Raw genomic sequence first — 20,225 nt, 5'->3', positions numbered from 1 at the left:
ATAATTGAAGCGTAGAAAGGTAAGTAAAAAACGTCATATTAACTTGAAACAATTTTGATTACTAAAAATCAAACTCAAAACTATTCTGTAATTCGGAAATTGTTTAATCTATTTTGGTGGTTAAGATGTTCCTGAATTGAAATTTTAGTCTTAAAAATAATCACATAAGCTATTTTAATTGAAAAAAAAATCCTGTAAAAGTATCTGATATTTGTTTAATTTTAAACAATCTTTGGAATTACGAAATTTGTAGCAAATGAAAATTTTTAGACGTCTTACAATGTGAATAATTAAATATATTATGAGATAATTGGCTACTATTGATTCTAAATTTGTAAACAATATCCGCAGTATGAATACTACCGATAAAAGTAAAAGTAGAATCTTACCACGGATATTATTATTATTATTTATCAACAGGTAATTAAAATTACATGGTAATACTTAATTTAACGAGCCTAGCTGCGGAGACTATTGTCTCTTATTTAAGTTTTAATTTAAATTAAAATGTTTGCTTTTATAAGAAAATTTGATATTTTTGGAACTAGGGTTTTGGAGAATTTAATAAATAAATTTATTTTTAAATACATTTTTGATTATGGGTTGCAATGCAGGGCAGTGATCTAGGGTGTGATTCCGGTCCAACCTGGTATTGCAATTTGTACAAAGTGTACCACGGATAGGTTTTTGACATTTATACCAGTCTCGAATGGATTTTTTGTTATTTCGTTCTCAAATGTTGGTACGATTGATATTTCATTTGTATCTCGAAGGCTGTGTTCGTTGAGTAGTTGTGCATTTGACATCATGCGTTTTTATTGGGGAAAAAATCTGTTACTGTTGATATACTTTGTTTTGTGAATAAAAATAGACTAACTGGGCTTATTTTGCAAGAAAAAACAATAGAAAAGATAATAAAGTTTTGGTATGTTTCCACCAAAAGTTTATCTCAGTTTAGATTACATAAATCTTTTCGCTCTTTCCACCGCACAAGAAGATTTAAAAATTATTAAGTTTGACAGCACTTTCTAAAATGCAAATGGTGTTTCGATGTTTCTTATGAAGTGGAAGTGAGATAGTTTGATTTGTGTTAAATAATGAATAACTGAATAGTTCAGCACCATGTAAGAATATGCTATCTACTCCATGTGCAAATTTTTTCTATTTGATTAAAACAAGACTATATTTTTTGTACACAAACTGCAAATAAATAGACCATAATGCATTATCTGTAAAACTAACTCCTCCACACAGGATTTTTTTCACAAATTCGAGTCGAATCAAGCTCATTTCAAATCGATTCAGGTTTGTAAAGAATTGAGGTGAGCTTCAAGCTCTTTTCAACACCACTTCTTAATGAAGTAGTCTACGAACAAATCTGCTTTTTGAAGTTTTTATTTAATGTCAAATTGTTTGGTAAAAACTTTAAAATCGACCGGCAAGATGTTTTCTTTCCATTTCTTCTTGAGAATTGTCTATTTGTTTATTAGTTTTAGTTATTTTTTTTTGCTGAAGTTAATTTTGTATTTTTACAAAAATTTCTTGTTGTGTTTTTTTGTATTATTATTCTGATTGTTGTATCAATTTTAAAATACAAAAATCTGGCTACTGCCAATGGATTTTCTTGGGAATTTTCTACTTTAGGTACTATTTATAGAACGCCAAAAAAACACGGATAACATAACAACACATTCATAGTTGTGAGGAAACTTCTAACACTTTATTTTTGCAGATCGTAAAAATAACAGGTTGACCAATCAGGGCCACCGAAATTAAATAGTTTTATCGTCTGATACCCTACTAAATACTACAAAATTTTCCGTTGTTTTTTAAGAATATTATTTTTCTTAAGTTTAATATGTTGAAGGTGGCTCGAATTTTAATAACATTTGCAACTGTTTTAAGATTTATGTTTACGCCATTTTTTTGTTTTACCATCTGCAGCAAGTCCGGTTTGGTCTTGGTGGCTAATCAAGTCGATTCTAGCTTTTCAAAAACTTCTAAGGCCTATTGGTCTTAAAATTATAGATAAGAAATTAAATTTCACTTGAAACACTAAAATTATTGATTTTAACTATCCAGTACTTGAAAACGCTCATAAACAACGATTATATTGTCGTTGTACCTATTCAGTTGACCCGAAAAAAACTTCCTTACGTATGAAATACTTGACAAGTTGGCGAAAACAAGACTCGTAGTAAGAGAGTAAATAGAATCGAAAGATGTCCCAAAAAACCATGAATATTTGTAAAAAATGTAAAAAGTATGTTTGTGCTGCTTATTCAGTTGAAGCGGAGTGTATAACATTTGTATTTTTATCAAAATTAAAAAGTATGCAAATATTTGTTTGGTCGTGTTTGCATTATTTTACGCAACCTTTCTCACAAATAGTCTTCCGTTGCTTGTAGGCAAACCGAAATGTCAGATTAGATCTATGTAATTGACTGATTTTGGTTGAAGTTATGGATGACACAAAAACTCTTCCGACTGATGTCAAACTCTTATTCTTGCTAGATGAACATGCCCATACAAATAGCTCAGCTTATCTGCTGATTCCCTTAAACTCCGATCAATGTGGGTTAGGTTAAGTAAGTGGACTGATGGATTCTGCCCCAAGGCGGGGTCGGGGGTGGTGTTAATTACGATGCTACTACTACTACACTACTGATGGTGAGCTGCTGGGTCTGCTTGATTTTCATCAAGTTTTTCCTATTCTTTCCAGTTCATCAGCGTTTTCATTTAATGACTTTACAGTACTTCTGATCGTTTAACTTTGACAGTGTAAGTGTTTTTTTCTGCTTTTTGAACTTAAAAATAATTAACTTCATGAAATATGCATATATTATTCGTAAATTGTGACAACTATTCATTCATTAATAAACGGAGTATTATAGAGATAATTTGTCTGCTTACTCTTTGCAAGATCATATAGTATTCTAAAAGAATTTGATTTTGATTAAATTTTTAAATCTTGTTCCTTAAGTAGAGTGTGAGTTTTTATTGATTTGAGTGTAGTTTTAGACTCGAAACTTAGATTAACTGTGCATATTAGCTTTGTTGCTTAAAATGAAAATAGAGTCCTTGGCTTCATTAAGAGATTTGGTCGCGATTTCCGTGTTCCTTGTGTTCTCAAGCTACTACTACTTTTTGTTTCATTTGTGAGGCCAATTTTTGAATATGCCTTAGTAATGTAGGCAACTTTTTATTCCATACACAAAATGAAAATTGAAGCGATTCAGAGAATATTTTTGCGTTCTGTTCCCTTCCCTGGTTTAGTGGAAATATTCTGGTCCCTTTCCTTGACCCTTACTCACTCTTATATCTCCCTTCGTGGACAAACAGCAATAATAAATGAAAAAATATCATCAGCTTTGGTTCTATTCGTGTCAACTTTAATTTAACTTTATTTGCAGTTTTAGTCGATCGAGTATACGACTCTAAAGACCTTTAAATACAATTTTTAACAGATCGAACCATTGGGCCTCTTAGTCAATCAATTGAAATATTCAATACATTTTATTTTCCTGTAAATTTCTTATGACAATTTTCAGAATTTCAAATTCAAAACAAAGTCTTATAATAATTTAGTTTAAATTAGGTGTTAAGTAGTTGCTAAGCATGTTTTCATAAGAATTGTTCACTTAAGCCTTTAACGAATTGAAATAAATAAATAAGTGAACAACATTTCGACCAGGAAATCATGAATCCCTAGCTTTTTCGCATAAAAACATGAGGAATTCTTTCTCTTCCTCGGTTCATACGCTCTATGTCAATGACACTCCATTCGTTAGCCCTTTAGAGAAAGCTAATTTTGTCGCCAATTCAACGCTGCCAAGGAGTGTTATGACTCCGCCTGTACTTGATTCTATAGAACTAATCTTTTTTCGCACTCGTACTATGGCAGGAGATCGTAACACACATAAATCCGCTGTTCCGGATGGTATCCCCGCTATTTTTGTTAGGAGTTGTTCTTCAACGCTAACAAAACCACAGCTTTTTCATCTGTAATACTCCTCAGGTCTCATTCCGAGCGGATGGAAAACAGTATTTGTCCAGCCCATCAGACAAAATAGACGAATCTTCTTCACCCTCTAATAAATGACCGATTGCAATGCGATGGAAACGCGTGATTATTTATCAGCTGAAAAAATATCTCAAATATCGAAAGCTTCTTAATGACCCACAGTACAGCTTTCGCATCAATAGGTCCACTGGTGATCTCATGGTTCATCACACCGAACAGTGAAGCAAATCTTTATATATAAGATCTCGAAAATGTATGCTTTCGGGTTTCACGGAACCCTCCTTCATTGAATTAGTAATTACCGTTCGGATCGTTCAATTATAAGTAGTATTGGGTGGGTTCAAGTCTGAAAATCACAAATCTCCTGTCTAATCCTCCTCTACATGAAAAGGGTAGTAATATTCCCTTGGTGTGAGCTTATTGTAAAAAAAAGTAATTAAAAAGCTTTGACTTTATTTCGATATCAGAATTTGCGTTTATTGCCGCTAGCAGCGTTCGTTACTACCAAGACCTAAGCTTGGAAGAATCTTATGAATTTGGGAAGTCTTAATGAGCTAGCCAGTCCAAGGGTTTCTGAATAGAAAGTTGCGCTACACAACACCGGTATCCATCTTGATGCCATAATTGTGTTAATTCGTTTGTTAATTAGCCACTCGTCTCTACTTGGAAACACGGTTGTGAATGGCTTATAGTACTCTTAACAGGGTTACGTAGTTAGAGCATATATTGTTACCTTTGTATTCCTGTAGAATCAGTGCCTAGCCAATGGGGACTTGGCTTAGCCGCAATGCCGTATTAGCTGCTGCTGATTACTTGATAAATCCAAGAGTTTTAAGTTAATTATTGCTCCTAGGTCCTTAATGAGTCTGATTCTCATGACCCCTGGATTCGAATGCATACTATTATTTGTACCTTGATCATGATTTTAAGGTTGGTATTGTGCAAGTGATTCGAGCCCATACATCCATCTCGTTCCAATTGTATTCATAATTGAATTACAATTTAAACACAAATTCTTTCCTACTATACAATCAAAAAGATCTTAAGTCTTACAGATACACATGTATTAAAAATTATTTTTAAAAACTAAGAAATATCTAACTAACAATGCCCTTAACTACAAGAACGATTTGGACTTTTCATTTAATATAATTTTAACAAAAAAGACCAATTGAATTTTCGTCATTTGGCGCACACCAAAAAGATTATGACTGCCTTCAAAATATTTTTTGTTTAAAAAAGATCGTAATTGTAAGGAAGTAAGGATCAACGAAGAGATATTGATCGGCTTAAGTTCTGTAACCCAAAATGGGAGGGTTAAATAGTATTTGGTTAATCATTCTACATCACTTATGTGCAGATGAAAAAAGAAAACTCGACATTCTCAAGAACAAATCAATGAGTATTTCTGGAATTTCTGAAGGCAACTGCTTTCTCCAAGATTTCATAAATTCACTGAATTAAGTTCTTGTAATAAGGTGATAATATAAAATTTGTAAGTTTATAACAATTTACTTTCTGAAATTAAAATATATACATATGTATATTCGATTTTTTTATGAATTAAAACAAAATGTAATTAAGAAAAATTTGATGCCTGATTTTATAATTGTTTTCAAACATATAAGTTTTAAATATTCAAAACTCTAAATTATGCATACAAATATGCTCGTGTTTTATTTTGAAAAACAAAATATCACCCTACCATGGATGTTTGACACAAACCTTCCGTGTTCTTTATGTTACTGATATATTTATAGTTTAAACAAACATTTTTTCTTAAACATTATATTTTACTGTCTTCAAGTCAACTAAAGACCGTAAGTAAGAGTTTTTAAAAAACCCAAATATACATAACATAAGATTGTCAATTTGCTTCATTTGGCAATAAAAGTGAATAAAATTCACGATATTATTCTCCTAACAAATTTTCTTTTCTCTTTTTTCTTTTTGCTTATAGAATTGTAAATTAACTGGATATTTCATAGCAACAAAAGAAAAATAAACTTAAAACAAAATGGCACTAACTGGAGGAACAGATCCAAAAATAGCCCGCATTATGGTCTTTAGACCAACCTGGGAGGAGTTTAAAGATTTCCCGAAATATGTAGCTTACATGGAGTCTCAGGGTGCACACAAAGCTGGACTGGCCAAAGTATATATTATTTTATAAAGAAACAGGAACAAAGCTAGAAAGATTCGTTAATGTATTTTTTAGGTTGTACCTCCCCCCGAGTGGGTACCAAGAAAAAGTGGCTATGAAGATTTGGATGCACTAAATATAACAATACCCGCTCCCATTTGTCAGGTTGTAACTGGAAAACAGGGTCTATATCAGCAAATAAATATTCAAAAGAAACCGCTCACTGTTAAACAATTTGCTGAATTGGCCAACACCGAGCGTTATCAACCACCAAAACACTTTGATTTTGAAGATCTTGAAAGAAAATATTGGAAAAACATAACATATGTTGCACCAATTTATGGTGCAGATGTAAGTGGAAGTATTACGGATCCAGAAATGAATGTAAGGCAAAAAATATTTAATTTTTGGCGTTATGTATAATGTTTTTAAACACTAGAGCTGGAATATAAACCGTTTGGGAACAATATTGGATTTTGTAAATGAAGACTATGGTATCCAAATCGATGGTGTAAACACAGCGTACCTGTATTTTGGAATGTGGAAAACAACATTTGCATGGCACACCGAAGATATGGACTTGTATTCTATAAATTATTTACATTTCGGTGCACCTAAAACGTGGTACGTTGTACCGCCTGAATATGGTCGAAAACTGGAAAAAGTTGCCAATAGTTACTTTCCTGCAAGCTATCAAAACTGCAATGCATACTTACGACATAAAATGACTTTAATAAGTCCACAGATTCTCAAACAACATGAAGTTCCAGTCAGTAAGGTACAAGGAATTATCTTAATATCATTCAAACACGCAATAAGTGTTGAAAATTTTTTCCAGATAACACAAGAAGCTGGTGAAATAATGATAACATTCCCGTTTGGCTATCATGCTGGTTTCAATCATGGATTCAATTGTGCCGAGTCGACAAACTTTGCAATGGAGCGTTGGATTGAATATGGAAAACGTGCCGTTCAGTGTACCTGCAGGTAAATATACTTATCAGCAAGTATAAACACCTGTGCTTCTTTGTTCTTTATCTTTTTATTTTGCCTAGTAATGATATGGTGAAAATATCAATGGACACATTTGTAAAACGTTTTCAACCGGATCGGTATCAAGCATGGCTTGAAGGAACTGATATTGGTCAGCATCCTGAAGATCCACCTAATGCATTAACGGTCGCTCCACCTCCAACACAATTAGATGTTCTATGCAATAAGAAGTAAGTCATGCAAACATTTTGCCTTGTGTCTGTCTTTGTTAAAAAATTGTTTTTCTTATTTATCACACACATGACAAACCCCATAGAAATGGGGATGTTCCTGTACGATTATTCCAAAGAATGAAAAAACATTGTAATCCAACAAAGAAGAAATCGTTTAAAGAACGCAACCCTGACCTTGATCTCGATGAAATTCAATCAAATCCAAATATACCAGACGACGTGAAAGCTGTTTTAAAAGAAAGTGTTTTAACATTGGACATGGATGAGGACGAAGAAGTACCTGCAATAATAGAACCCGCTAATATAAGTAGCATTAGTCCGGCCGTATTGAAGACTAAAAAGGAATTACTTGATTATATTGACGATGGATCCGGTAAGGCAGATTATATTCGATTTAAGATACATCTCACATTCATTTGGGTTTCCTTTGACTTACGAATACTTACGGTCTTAGTAGTTAATTAACCCTTAGATATAAAATGTATGTACTAATTTTCTTTTTGGTTAAATACAGCACGTCATTTTCATGACGTTATACATAACACAAGTCATGAAAATGCTTATTTTGTACTAAAATATTTTTAAGTTTAAATAATAAGATCAGGCTTACCAGGTTTTTAATTTATTTTAAGCATAATTTTTTGAATGAATACAATTATGAGTTGGCTTGACTATGATATAGAATATATTGAAACCTTCATAAAGCGAAAAACCTGTTGTAAAAGTGATAATTTACAATAGTATATTAAAGAGAAAGAGAGTACTGAATTTCCAGTTACTGCTGGTCATTATTGTCTTGAAACTTTTAAAGTCGACACAAAAAATGTAAAATAACATATATATATAATTTATAAAAATAAAGCGATCAAGCTCGAAGAAAAATTTGAAACATGCACAAGACTATATGTATTTCAAACATAAGGCAGATACCATCAACCACATAACTAACATTTAAAAAATACATCTGATCCAAGAAAAGAATATATGTTTTTTCGAGAACTTCCATTCATTTGCCTCATGTATTTCTTATTTGTTAAGTAACCAAAACATTTGAGTTAAAAGTTCAAACTCAATATTGTATCCCAAATCCTTCTCAAACACGAATTAAAAAAAGATTGGTAGTTAAACAATTTAAAGTTCACCTAACTAACAATCTCGGATTAAGTGAAAAATCCACTTAAGACTTGACATAAGTAAATATATACATGTATGTATGCGTATGTACTTGACATTTTTTAGACATAAAATACAAAATTCTTTCAAGTTTTCATTATTAACAAACGCTTCAGTTATTAAATTTTGGCTTTCCTGTATATAATTATATTTCCATTTGATTTTAAGGTGATGGTGGGATTGTTTTGTCGAAATGTTCACCTTTCCTAAAACGATCCCGGTTATTGACTTAAATTAAAATTAATTTACAACACATTACAAAAATACCACATCTCTTTGTTTATGTATAAGTTTTTGTTTTCATTTATTGACCTGTGTTGTTTTTATTTTCTTTTTTTTTCGTTTTAGAATTTGACGATGATGAGGACGCATTTAAAAAACGTAAGCAAAAACGAAAGTCTGATGCTGAATACGACGACGATTGGTACGAAAGTAAACGCCGTTCAACTTCTCGTGGTAAAGGACGAAGTCCTAAAGGAAAAGAATCTCCAGCCGAGAGTACAGTAAAAATTAAAAAGGAACGTCTGTCCACGGAGAAAATAGAAAAAATTTCTAAACAAAAATCGCCTCGAAAGACACCCACTAGAAAAAAGAAGGAGAACAATGGTACGTGAAGTATGCTAACAGCAACTTCTGCAAGAACAATCATTCTATCAGTATCTCCTTCTCTAGATTCTTCATCTAGCTCCGTACCATCATCTCCAGCAACAACCCCTAAACCAGCCGATACAGAGGTTCTACGTAAATTAAACGAACATTTGATGAAAAATCTTAGCCCTACATTTCAATTCACTAATCATCCCATTAAATTTGAGGGAAAAATCCCGATAGTTAAAAAATCTCCATCATCTGAAAATATTTATCAGTCAAACGATTTGTTTCAGCAACAATTAAAAGTAGAATCTTCTTCGGCAATGTCGTCGCCTTCATCTTCGGTTTCAGTTTGTGTAAATTTAAACAAAACGTCTCCTCCAAAAAACACAGTTGATTCGGCTGCATCTGCTGCAGTGGCTGCAGCTGCTTACACGAACAATTCTAGTCAACACAATACTTTAAATACAACGATTGTGTACAAAGCCATCGGAGGTGGAACAACAACATTATCACCAATAGCCATGAAAACTACTGCTTCGAATAATATAATAACAACAACAGATGGTACAGCTCTATGTATCAAAAATGAAGTCATTGATAGCGAAGGAAGTGTTGATGCCGAATCGGAAATTATAAATACTAGTCAAAGTGGTGGTACAGGAGCGTCATCAGGTAAGCACTTTTCGTCCTAAATTATTTCAATAATAATTTAAAATTTGTAGTTATTTAATTTTTAATTTGTTTATTTCTGTTTTTTTTTTTTGTTTTAATGTTTCGTTTTTATGTTTTATTTAAGAAAAACATTTTTGTTTTGTTATAACTTTGTAAGAGTTCTCATACATTTCATTGTTTACATATTTATTTTTTTTTTCGTTTTGATTTGTTTTTATATGGTTCTAAAAAAAAAAACTAATTTTGTCGCAAAAATTTTGCACAATTTTATCTGCTTCAATTGAGACAAATTTCTTCATTTGCATTCTTCAATGCATTGACGAAATTTGATTGGTTATAAATTTTAAATAATAATTAAAGATAATTTATACATAAATGCATAAAGTTTACAAACATAACTAAAACCAAAGGATTAATTGAATAAGTTTGGTGAAAAGAATAAACTAGCTTGTTTTGTGTATACTAATACGTTTTTATTGGCTATTGGATTCAATTTCTAGTGTAGTTATGTCTTTGGGTTTTGATTTATTAATTATAATTAACATTATATTTATTGTTTAAATTATTTTCTCGGCTGGTGTGAAATCATTTAAAAATAAATTATTTTTTAACTTTGGGTTATACAATTGGTTTCAAGAGTGGTTTCCTACGAGAAATTACTGACCCTTGTTTTTATTAAATTGAACTACATATTATATTGTGAATAGTTGTTAAATAATACAAATAGGCCTTAGGAATTGTAGTCATTTAAAATTAACATTTTTTATAACACTACTTTTTTTTAAACAGATCTTCGACATTTACTCAAAACTTTTATTCTCGAAGACTAAATCCAATAGGCCGGTTAATAAAATCTAGCGCCTATAGATCTTAGAATAGGTTGACTAACTTTTGTTTGTCTTGCGTCATTAGAGCTGCTACATGACGTTTCTACAATCTTTCTCACTGGATGTTCATAAATGTCAGTAGAATCAGAAATTAAATGGATATCCAAAATATCAAAGGAGAACAATGGGATCAACTTTTTTAATTTCAAAGAGCACATTCGTTTCCTTTTTCGCAACTTAATTCTTTCTTAAGAAGATTTGTTTTTAATCAGAATTTTAATTTTGCCACATTCCACATAGCAGCTTCTTCTTTTCTTAAAATACATAAATTTAATTGCTAGTTACCAATACAAAATTATTTTTTTTTTTTCAATTTATATTTTATTTGAATCTCCCGGTGATTAAATGAAAAAATATAGATGCACTGTGACGTGTCTAAAGCAGGGTTAAATTAGGAAGACTTTTATGACCACTCTTACCGTCTTGCAAAGACTTGAGATTTTAAGCGCAGAAATTTCATTATTTTATCAATTGTTTTTGCTCTGTACAAATGTGTGTATATTTAAATATTAACATTAGAGGAATGAAAAATTTATCTTGCAATCAAGTTTAAAGTTTCGTTTTGTATTGAAATACTACAGTAAGAAATCGAGACCTTGCAATTAATATTGTAGAGAATTTACCGCTCTTTTCTTTTATAATCAAATTTGAATTACTGTTTTAGATGTATTACAACGCAAAGAATGGTCTTATCGAAACAACAAATATTCGCCTTCATTGTAGACGTTTATAATTTGTTTTAATAGTTATTTAAACAGTTACTTTTATTGAGTGAAGGTGGATAGAATTTTTATAAATAAGCATTTGTGTTCGTCAGAGGAAAAGTGATAGACACAAACATTAAAAAAGTATAATTGCCGAAGATTCACATACATTATTTTCAAACTTAAAAGTTTTCTTTTTTTCTTATAACATAACTTAACCATAGATGGCAAAAAATGTATAACAGTTATGAAAGTTCAAATTTTTATTTTGTTCTTGTCATATTAGTAATCGGAAACTTTAAACTGCTGATAGTTAATCGGTTTCAGTATTGCATTTTGATGATGGATGACAAAACATGATCAGTTAACAACCAAGCCCAACCTAAATTGTTTTTTGTACAATTTCAGTTAATTTTAATCAACACTAATCTAATAAGTTCACCTTCTGATTCGGCGAAATTTCGTTCTGAGTGGGTAAATTCCAGAACAGTCAGACATAAACTAAGGCATTGGTCTTTATGGGAAGGGTTAAGTAGTAATTTTCTCCTAAGCTTTAATTCCACTGTTTCACACAATCGCTCTTTTCTTAGCAGCGGTAACTGAACAAACTATTCGCTTTTAAATTTATTTTCACCTTAGTTGGAATAGTTTCCTAAACATGTAGATATTACCTTTGATATAAGCTTTAATTTATGCTTTCTCTTCTATTATCCTAAAATGATTAAATGGTTACATTGAAAACAAACGGGGGTGGTTTGGTTGGTTATTTTGAAGTTAACCAAAACAAGAATAATTATTTCAGAGTGATTTCACTTTATTATCAAAACATTTAACGGGACAATGTGTGAACTCGCTCAAAGAATGAGTTTATAAGAAGATTTACAAAATAGCTAAATACTAAACTGATACGAGGAGTTAGGATACTGGAATTATATTCACTTATTTTATGAATAATAAGGGCGCTATTTAAATGAGACGTTTATAATTCAAAAAAAGTTTATTTTATTTTGTTAGTAGTAATAAACCGAAAGGCCTTTTGCGCCTTATTTTATTAAATAAGTCCAAACATGAAGAACTAACTAACACTTACGATAAAAGTTTGATATTGTTCTTGTTAATATTATATATTGTATCGTTCACCAGTTAAACTCCATAAAGTATTTTTCATTTAGAGAAATGAAAGAGCAAAAAACAATTTAAACAACTTGTATGTATACACATTTTAACATCTTATTTCGAGAATTAAATTAACCCATAAAGTATGAAGTTGAACTTGTGAACAATAAATATAATTTAAAATATTGTGTGCACTTTTATTTTTTGGTTTAACCTACCCAAACATTACATTCACCAATTAATTGTAATTCTCTTCGTAGTACACCGAACGCATCAAAAAAGCTTCTACTACAATAGCTACAATGTCAATAGTTCAAGAGATAAAACATATCAAAATTGCAGATGCAATTCAAATAATTATTCAAGATACAATGCTTATTATTATCCAAAATACAATACATGTGATCCGAGATATAATGCAAATTCAAATTCGGTATATAATGAACTAAAATTGAGATACCACATCAAGAATTAATATCCTTCATTAAATAAATTATAAAATTCTTCGATATTAAATAAAAAAAAGAAAGGAAATTTGCCAAAACAACAAAAAATACAAGCTAGCTTCTTCCATTATTAATATAATTTTTTGTGTTAATTTTATTATTTTTTTTATTTCTAAAATTTATATTTTTTATATGATTTATCAATTCAATTTTTTTTTTAGTTCTATACTTTCTATAATTTTTTACACATTTATATTGAAAATGATAATGATACTGTTTATTGGCTTAACAAAATAAAATAGTCAGAAGTAGATTATACATTTAGTTTTGTTTTTGTTATAAATTGAATTTTAATTCCTAACTCCAATGTATGTGTATATTATCTTTCTTAACCGAAACCAAAAAAAAAAGATGTTTACATGGTCACCACTGATAATAATACAACGTACATCATAAATCAACATCCATCGCACCAAATTACATCAATGCCTACTGCAATAGGAAAAATTGAATGTACGGACGATGTAAACAATGACAACAATTCAGCATCAATGAACAGTGCTTCATCAAATTACACAACAAAAATGCTGTACAATCTTAAACAGAAACGAAAACGAAAGCTGCGCAACGAACCCGACGAACAATCGGAATACTTGGAGAAAATGTCTGTCCGCGGGTTGGATATTCAGAAATATGAGCATATTGTTGACGGAGTTGCTTATTGTGCAGTGTGTGCTAAAAAAGAGATCTTCAAAACATTTAAAAACAAATACAGTTTTCAAAGGCATGCTTACCTATTCCACGAAGGTGACAATCGTAAAATTTTTGCTTGTCCTGTATGTAGTAAGGAGTTTTCGCGACCGGATAAAATGAAAATGCATAAAAAAGACAAACACAGCGAAATTGTTGATATGGAAGAGCAAATGAAGGCAGCTGCAGAGGAAGAGAAACCACCTGTAGTAGTCAAAACGCCTGTTCGAAGAAAGCGAGTTACTAAAGCTCAAAAACTACTGCAGCAACAACAACAACAAATGGAAGAAGAAGAAGAGCAGCAACAGATGCAAGGTGATAGCCCCACAATAGGAACAATAATTGAAACGAAATCAGAAAACAATAATAACAGCAACCAAAGTTTAAACAATTGTACATCTCATCAGATGCAAACAATTGATTTGAGTAGCATGATTTTACCTAGTCAACTTCAAATAAGTACAGCCGAACTTCTACAACACCACCAGCAGCAACAACAGCAACAGCAGCAGCAACAATTGCAAAACACAACGATTCTTTACAATCAAATTGATTTAAATAATGCTTTGCTGCAAAATCAATTACATGCAAATAATATCATAATCCAAGGCCCAATTGGCACATCAAACGGTTCTCTCCTTCCAGTTCAAACAATTCAAACTCATGACGGTAGTATATTCCACCACCAGCCATCGTCTCAGCAGCAACATATTCAAATAAAAAATGAGCTGCAAACGATGACAAGCGTGCCTTTAAGCACCACACCCACTACAACACTTTCATCGTCTTCATCATCTAATTCAAATCACAATCAGCACATTCACCAACAACACCATCAACAACATAATATTCAACAACACCACCAGCAACATCAAATGGATATGACTTCCTTAACAAAACTCGAAAATGTATCCTATCTGCCAACTTCGAATGAAAATCATGTCATTGGAACTGTACAAAGTTATCAAATTATTACTCCTGATGGATTACACGCCTATCATCCCAAGCTAATAAATTCAAATGAAATCGAACTATGTCCGTTTACATCAACGGCAGGAGGCAGTTACACATTTAGCAATACATCGAGTCAAAGTAATAACAATAATAATAGCAACAACACCGACCATTCCCAATTTATGGATATAAAGAATGAATTGCTGATAAAAAGCGATCAGTTCATGGATACATCTGGAATGTATCATTTACCATTTTCACCTAGCTCCATGATTAATGCTGTTAGTGAAGTGAATAATTCATCTTTATTGGAAACCAAAGAAATTAGGTAAACCAGAATCTATTTGATATACATTGCATTGTAGAATTAGTAAGTTTTTTTTTAGAAGTAGTCAAATTAGGTTATAAGTTTGAGTTATTTGATTTAACTTTAATTTGTTTGATTTATAATTTAGTGTTTAGTTTTCACTGGATTTAAATATAATTTTACATGCGTTTATTGTTGAAGCAAAGTTTTTTTTAACTTCGATTACATCAATAGAATATGATATCTATTTGATTTAATCTAAATTGATGGTAAATTTTTGGTATAATGACAAAAGAAAGTACCAAATCCCTTCATTGTATGCTAGAATGTATTTGAATTTACTGTCTTCATACCTCATATTTTGTTGAAACTTATACTCTTGTACACAATGTAAGGCTCCTAAGCTATTAACTGAGCACGATATTGTAGCTGTAATAGATAGTTTAAATTAAATAAGCTCTTTATTTCATATGTATTGTACTCTCTTTCCGTTGTTTAAAATGTTAATAGTTTAAAATTTAGTTACGTAAATTTCAACAGTGTTTTGAACTTCTACTACAACTACATTACTAGAATTTTAATAGTTAATGTCCTTCATAGAGATACAAGATTTGCCCTTTATATACAAACAACGTAAAATGATAAAACTTGCCTCGTTTTTGTGGGAATTAGATCTTACGTATTTTTTAAATATGCTTTTCAAAAACAATAATACATATATAAACAATTCGTGACACAAATGTCCCCACTTAAATATCTTTCCAATAAATCAATAAAATCTTAAATTTAAAACAAAACTAAATTCGCACGAGAGATTTATAACTGATTTGCAGAATTTCCAAGGAAAACTCTTGTTCTTTATTTAAGTTCTGTATTTCAAAATGTATATATATTTAAATCCAGTGAATAAATCAATTATGAATATAGTTCATAAGCACTTCCATTAATGTATTTATTTAAGTTGTTATTGATGTATTCTCTAGCTTTTTTTTCTACCGTAGTAAATTGTTTCATTTAGATTTTCAATTATGATTTTAGATAAAGAATCATATTTTAATTACTTCGCTTCCCATTAAATTCATGTAATAAAAAAATATTTTTTATTGTTAACATAAATTAATTTTTTTTATTAATTTAGAAATAAGCACTCTTACAAGAAAAAACATTTTCAAATCTCGAGGCTTAAGAGAAAATTTCTTCCATAAAATATGAGTCTATTAAAAATGTTATTATTCATATAATTATTATATTTATTTAATATACTATGCATACATATGTATATGTAAGAGTCTATTTTGAATATCTAGCTTCAAGCTACCGCTTTCAAGTTTAAAAACGGTTTTAAAACTAGGCGATCCAAATTATTTGAAAATTGCGATTTAAAAAATATAGATAGCGCAGAGGGGTTAAAAATGCACTTAAATTTTATTTAGAATTTTTTATTAGAATTTTGTAGGAGTCTGTTTTAAATACATAAAAATACTTAAATAAAAAGTGGATGAGTTTATTAAAAATATATTCCAGGAAGCGAAAATTTATTCGTAATAACTAAAAAATGCTCCGAGTTTTATCACAGTTAGAGTCTTGAATATGATTTATTAAATAAAACTTAAAACATCTCATAGAAGCTTACTGGAGTTTTTGTTTGAATATACAACCTCATAATATTTTCAAAATAGACCCTTATGAGTAATGTATGCATAATTCTGTTATTGAACGTTTCGAAATGATCATACTTACTAAAATCTAACATAGTTTTGTATTGCACTATTATCTTGATAGAAAATATATTGATTTTCTAAATAAACACAACATTTTAGTATGAAATTGCATGTATTACAAAATACCCCGTATGCCTGTATCAAAAACGTATGTATTGGTAGAATATATTAACTTCAAAACTTGCAAATGGATGGAGTTTTAAATTCGAACAATTTTCAAATTCACTCTTATAAATCACAACATAACAATAATCAGAAAATTAGCCTGAAGAAAAGAAGTTTTTTAAACTAATGTCGAACTTTTTATAAACAAAATATTATTATGCATGAATATTCTTTCTCTGCATGTTTATTTAAAATTTACTTAGAAATTATATATTTAATATAACAAACACTTGCAAAATACATTTTAATTTATTTTCGTATTTGATCAAATTTGAATATGAATCTGACATTTTACAACCAAAAAATGTACATATATTTTATGTATTATTGAAATTGTGAATATAAATTATATGTCAATGAAATTTGATCAAATATTGATGATATGCATAATTCAATTTTACACATACAATACCCACATCGTTTGAGAAATTGAAAAATAAAAATACCTCGAGTTTTTTCGTTTTAAACTTTTAAACATGTACTATTAAAAAACGACCCATACATTTTGTAATATGGTCTTAAGTCAAAAAGCTTAATGTACTTTGCCCTGTACCAATTTGTATGTGTTGGACAGTTAATCAGAACATCAATAAGGCATTTATTTATACAATTAAATTAGTATTTCAATGTTCAACAAAGTTTTGCTTCAATTTTCGGCCGATTTAAATATTAATTTTTGTTACAAAAAAAAAAAAAAAACATTTATCATGTACAATGAAGTTCTTCTATAAAGAAATCTTCATTTGCTGGAATAGTTTTTAGGTTTGCCTCATAACATCGATCATAAATTGATCACCAAAACAAATTCTATTAATGGATGGCTGTATCTTGGGCGATTGATTTCGTTCAGCACATAGGACTGAATAGAGTTAACATAATAATCGTATTTGTAATTTAGTACAGTTTTAGTAATCTTATATATTCTAAAAAAAATTAATTTCAAGATGATATTATTCATACTGATTCTGAAATATGTTTGATTATTAAGTAATTATTCAAAATGATTTGAATTGTTTGCATTTTTATTTGTTATACGAGTAAAGAATTCGTTTTTATTTTTGTTTTGCACAAAATTGTAGATTTGTTTTAATGTACAGCTAATTACTTGAAAATAAATCATGTAAAATTGGTAAAAAAGTAATTTTTTTTAGTAAATTATCTGATTCAATTATTTTTTTTATTTATGTTTATTTAATTATTTTATAAAAAATACTATTCCAGCTACGATATAACGGAAGCGGTGTTATTAGCTCTCTGAGACTCAAATGAGTAAGAAAACAAGATTGGAATTATAGCATGAAAAAATAAATTTAATGTGCTTCATTGGTCCCCAAGTAAAACATAAAACGACCAAAATGAATACCTACCTAAAACTGATATTTTTTATATTATGTTAACCCAAAAATATAAAACAGAACTGAGGTATGTGGATTTTAATTTCTTTTTAACACCAAACACATTTTTGCATGGTCGGTTATATTTTTTTTCTTATCATTAACAATTCGTATAAATATTAAATGCATAAAATAGTTGATTGACTAATAAAATACTTAAACTAGTGGATTTTACATTTAACATGGATTTTCATTTCGTTATAACTAGTAAAGGAGAAAGAAGAAAAATAAAGTGCAAAATTTTTGTGATTATATTTAATTTTATTTAAATTTTTTAATCAATTGTTTTAGTTCTGTAACATTTATGTGTTTTATTTATTTGTATATTATTTAAAGGTTTTAAATTGAAGCATAAGTATTATTTCAAATATATATGTCTGATAATAATTTCACAATTACTTGCAAAAATTTATATCCTAATATCAGAAAATCAGTTTTAAACACGTGGATACATACAAGAGACCAGAAGTATGGAAACATATATATAATATACATACATATTATTGACTCGAAAAATGTTTTAGCCGGAAAAAATCATTTTACTTTTCCCTACTATGAGAGAATGATTAATATTTCATAAATGCAATTTCTAAGAAAAAAATTAAATTTAGCTACATTCAAGACAAAAATATTTATTTGTTGTTGTTTGTTTGCAGGCTGTCCGAAATCTTATATCTATTTTAAAGTTAAATTTAGTTGTGGCGAAACTCAATAATGGTTTTTAATATTCCGGGCGAACAAAAATGGTTTTGGATCATATATTTTCCGGGTTAAACTACTCATATATTCGATTACTTCATAATATTAATACAGTTTAAAATGTCATTTTTCAAAAGGGTCTTATATTCGATTATAACATTTTGCTTCAGTTTATTTGGTTTCATATTTTGAATACAAATAATGAATGTTTAACTAAAATTGAATCGTTCGCATTCTCAAGATTGGAATAAACAAACCCACGTATATAAGCCTTTCATAATTTTCATTCAAATTACATTTTTTATAAGCAAATCATTTTAAAAAAAGGTATTTTCACATTTAAAATAAAGTTCGAAGCTTAAAATATATAATTCAGGCTACAAATAAGTGGTTTTGAATTGAAATGGTTTTTCTATTTTATTATGCTTGTAAGATCTTAAAAATACATATTTAAAAAAATTTCATCAATAAATTAATTTAACTTATTTTTTTGCAATTTTTCTTTTCTTTTCGTTTCTTTTTTTTTTAAATAGGCCTAAAAAACGCAAAACATCAGCTGCCGCTAAGCATTAGTTCGAAGCACCAAGAACTACACTTAAGTTTTGTCAGTAAATTTACAGATTTTTTTAAATCCTATGGAACAGATCATAAAGTCAATGTTGAAAACATAGATATTAAGTCAACTGAAATTGGTCAAAAGTGTTTAAATAATGTCAACAAATCTGGAGCTAAAGAACTATCGAGAACAAGTATTTTAAGACTCTTTCGAATACCAAAGGTACCAAAGGATCCAATTAATCAAAAAAATCAAAAAGAACAACATTATCCAAAGATAACCCCTGCGGCTACCACAATTATTGAAAATATTCCATCACCCATCGTCACACCAGTACAGCAAAATAGTGCACTTATGGATCAAAAAGTTTTTCCAACATTAAACGAGAATAAAATACATTCGTCCAATAAGACCGAACCCAATTGGAACGGGAATAACAAAATACCCAAGCAAACTGGCATGCCCGTCGATTTAAGCCAATTCCCTTTGCCATTGACTGATGTGAGTCAATAAAACAATCTTCAAAATTCAAAATAAAAAGCGATGCTGTTCCTATGGTTGCTTTTATAAAAATATTCCCAACTATTTAAAACAATGCCCAAAGCAATAATACTAACAGTTTTGACAGTTATATTTGTAAGAGTTATTCTGTGTAGCAAATTAATGATTAAGTAAGCTATAACTTTGACCATTT

The 20,225-nt window shown here is 29.7% G+C and overlaps 1 protein-coding gene across 3 annotated transcripts in view; it reads left to right on the top strand.

Moving 5' to 3' along the window:
- LOC129952927 (myb-like protein U) overlaps window positions 1–19,689 on the top strand; it is a 36,412-nt gene extending 16,723 nt beyond the window's left edge. The window contains exons 2-12 of one of the 3 annotated variants that reach the window (XR_008782419.1): window positions 5,985–6,179; window positions 6,243–6,551; window positions 6,607–6,945; window positions 7,006–7,154; window positions 7,223–7,390; window positions 7,477–7,766; window positions 8,915–9,172; window positions 9,239–9,832; window positions 13,397–15,017; window positions 18,104–18,304; window positions 19,509–19,641. Coding sequence is in view for 2 of the 3 variants with exons in the window: in XM_056065899.1 (XP_055921874.1) it covers window positions 6,042–6,179; window positions 6,243–6,551; window positions 6,607–6,945; window positions 7,006–7,154; window positions 7,223–7,390; window positions 7,477–7,766; window positions 8,915–9,172; window positions 9,239–9,832; window positions 13,397–15,017; window positions 19,509–19,548 (3,906 nt within the window). In the remaining variant the exon portion in view is untranslated. Of the gene's footprint in view, window positions 1–5,984; window positions 6,180–6,242; window positions 6,552–6,606; window positions 6,946–7,005; window positions 7,155–7,222; window positions 7,391–7,476; window positions 7,767–8,914; window positions 9,173–9,238; window positions 9,833–13,396; window positions 15,018–18,103; window positions 18,305–19,508 lie in introns of all 3 variants that reach the window. The other 2 variants (XM_056065900.1, XM_056065899.1) reach the window with 2 other exon arrangements.
- The last annotated feature ends 536 nt before the right edge of the window (window positions 19,690–20,225 follow it).

The sequence above is a fragment of the Eupeodes corollae genome, chromosome 3, assembly GCF_945859685.1.
Source record: "Eupeodes corollae chromosome 3, idEupCoro1.1, whole genome shotgun sequence".
Lineage (NCBI taxonomy): Eukaryota > Metazoa > Arthropoda > Insecta > Diptera > Syrphidae > Eupeodes > Eupeodes corollae.
Note: the sequence above shows the minus strand (reverse complement) of the source record. Positions and strands in the feature narration are given on the sequence as shown.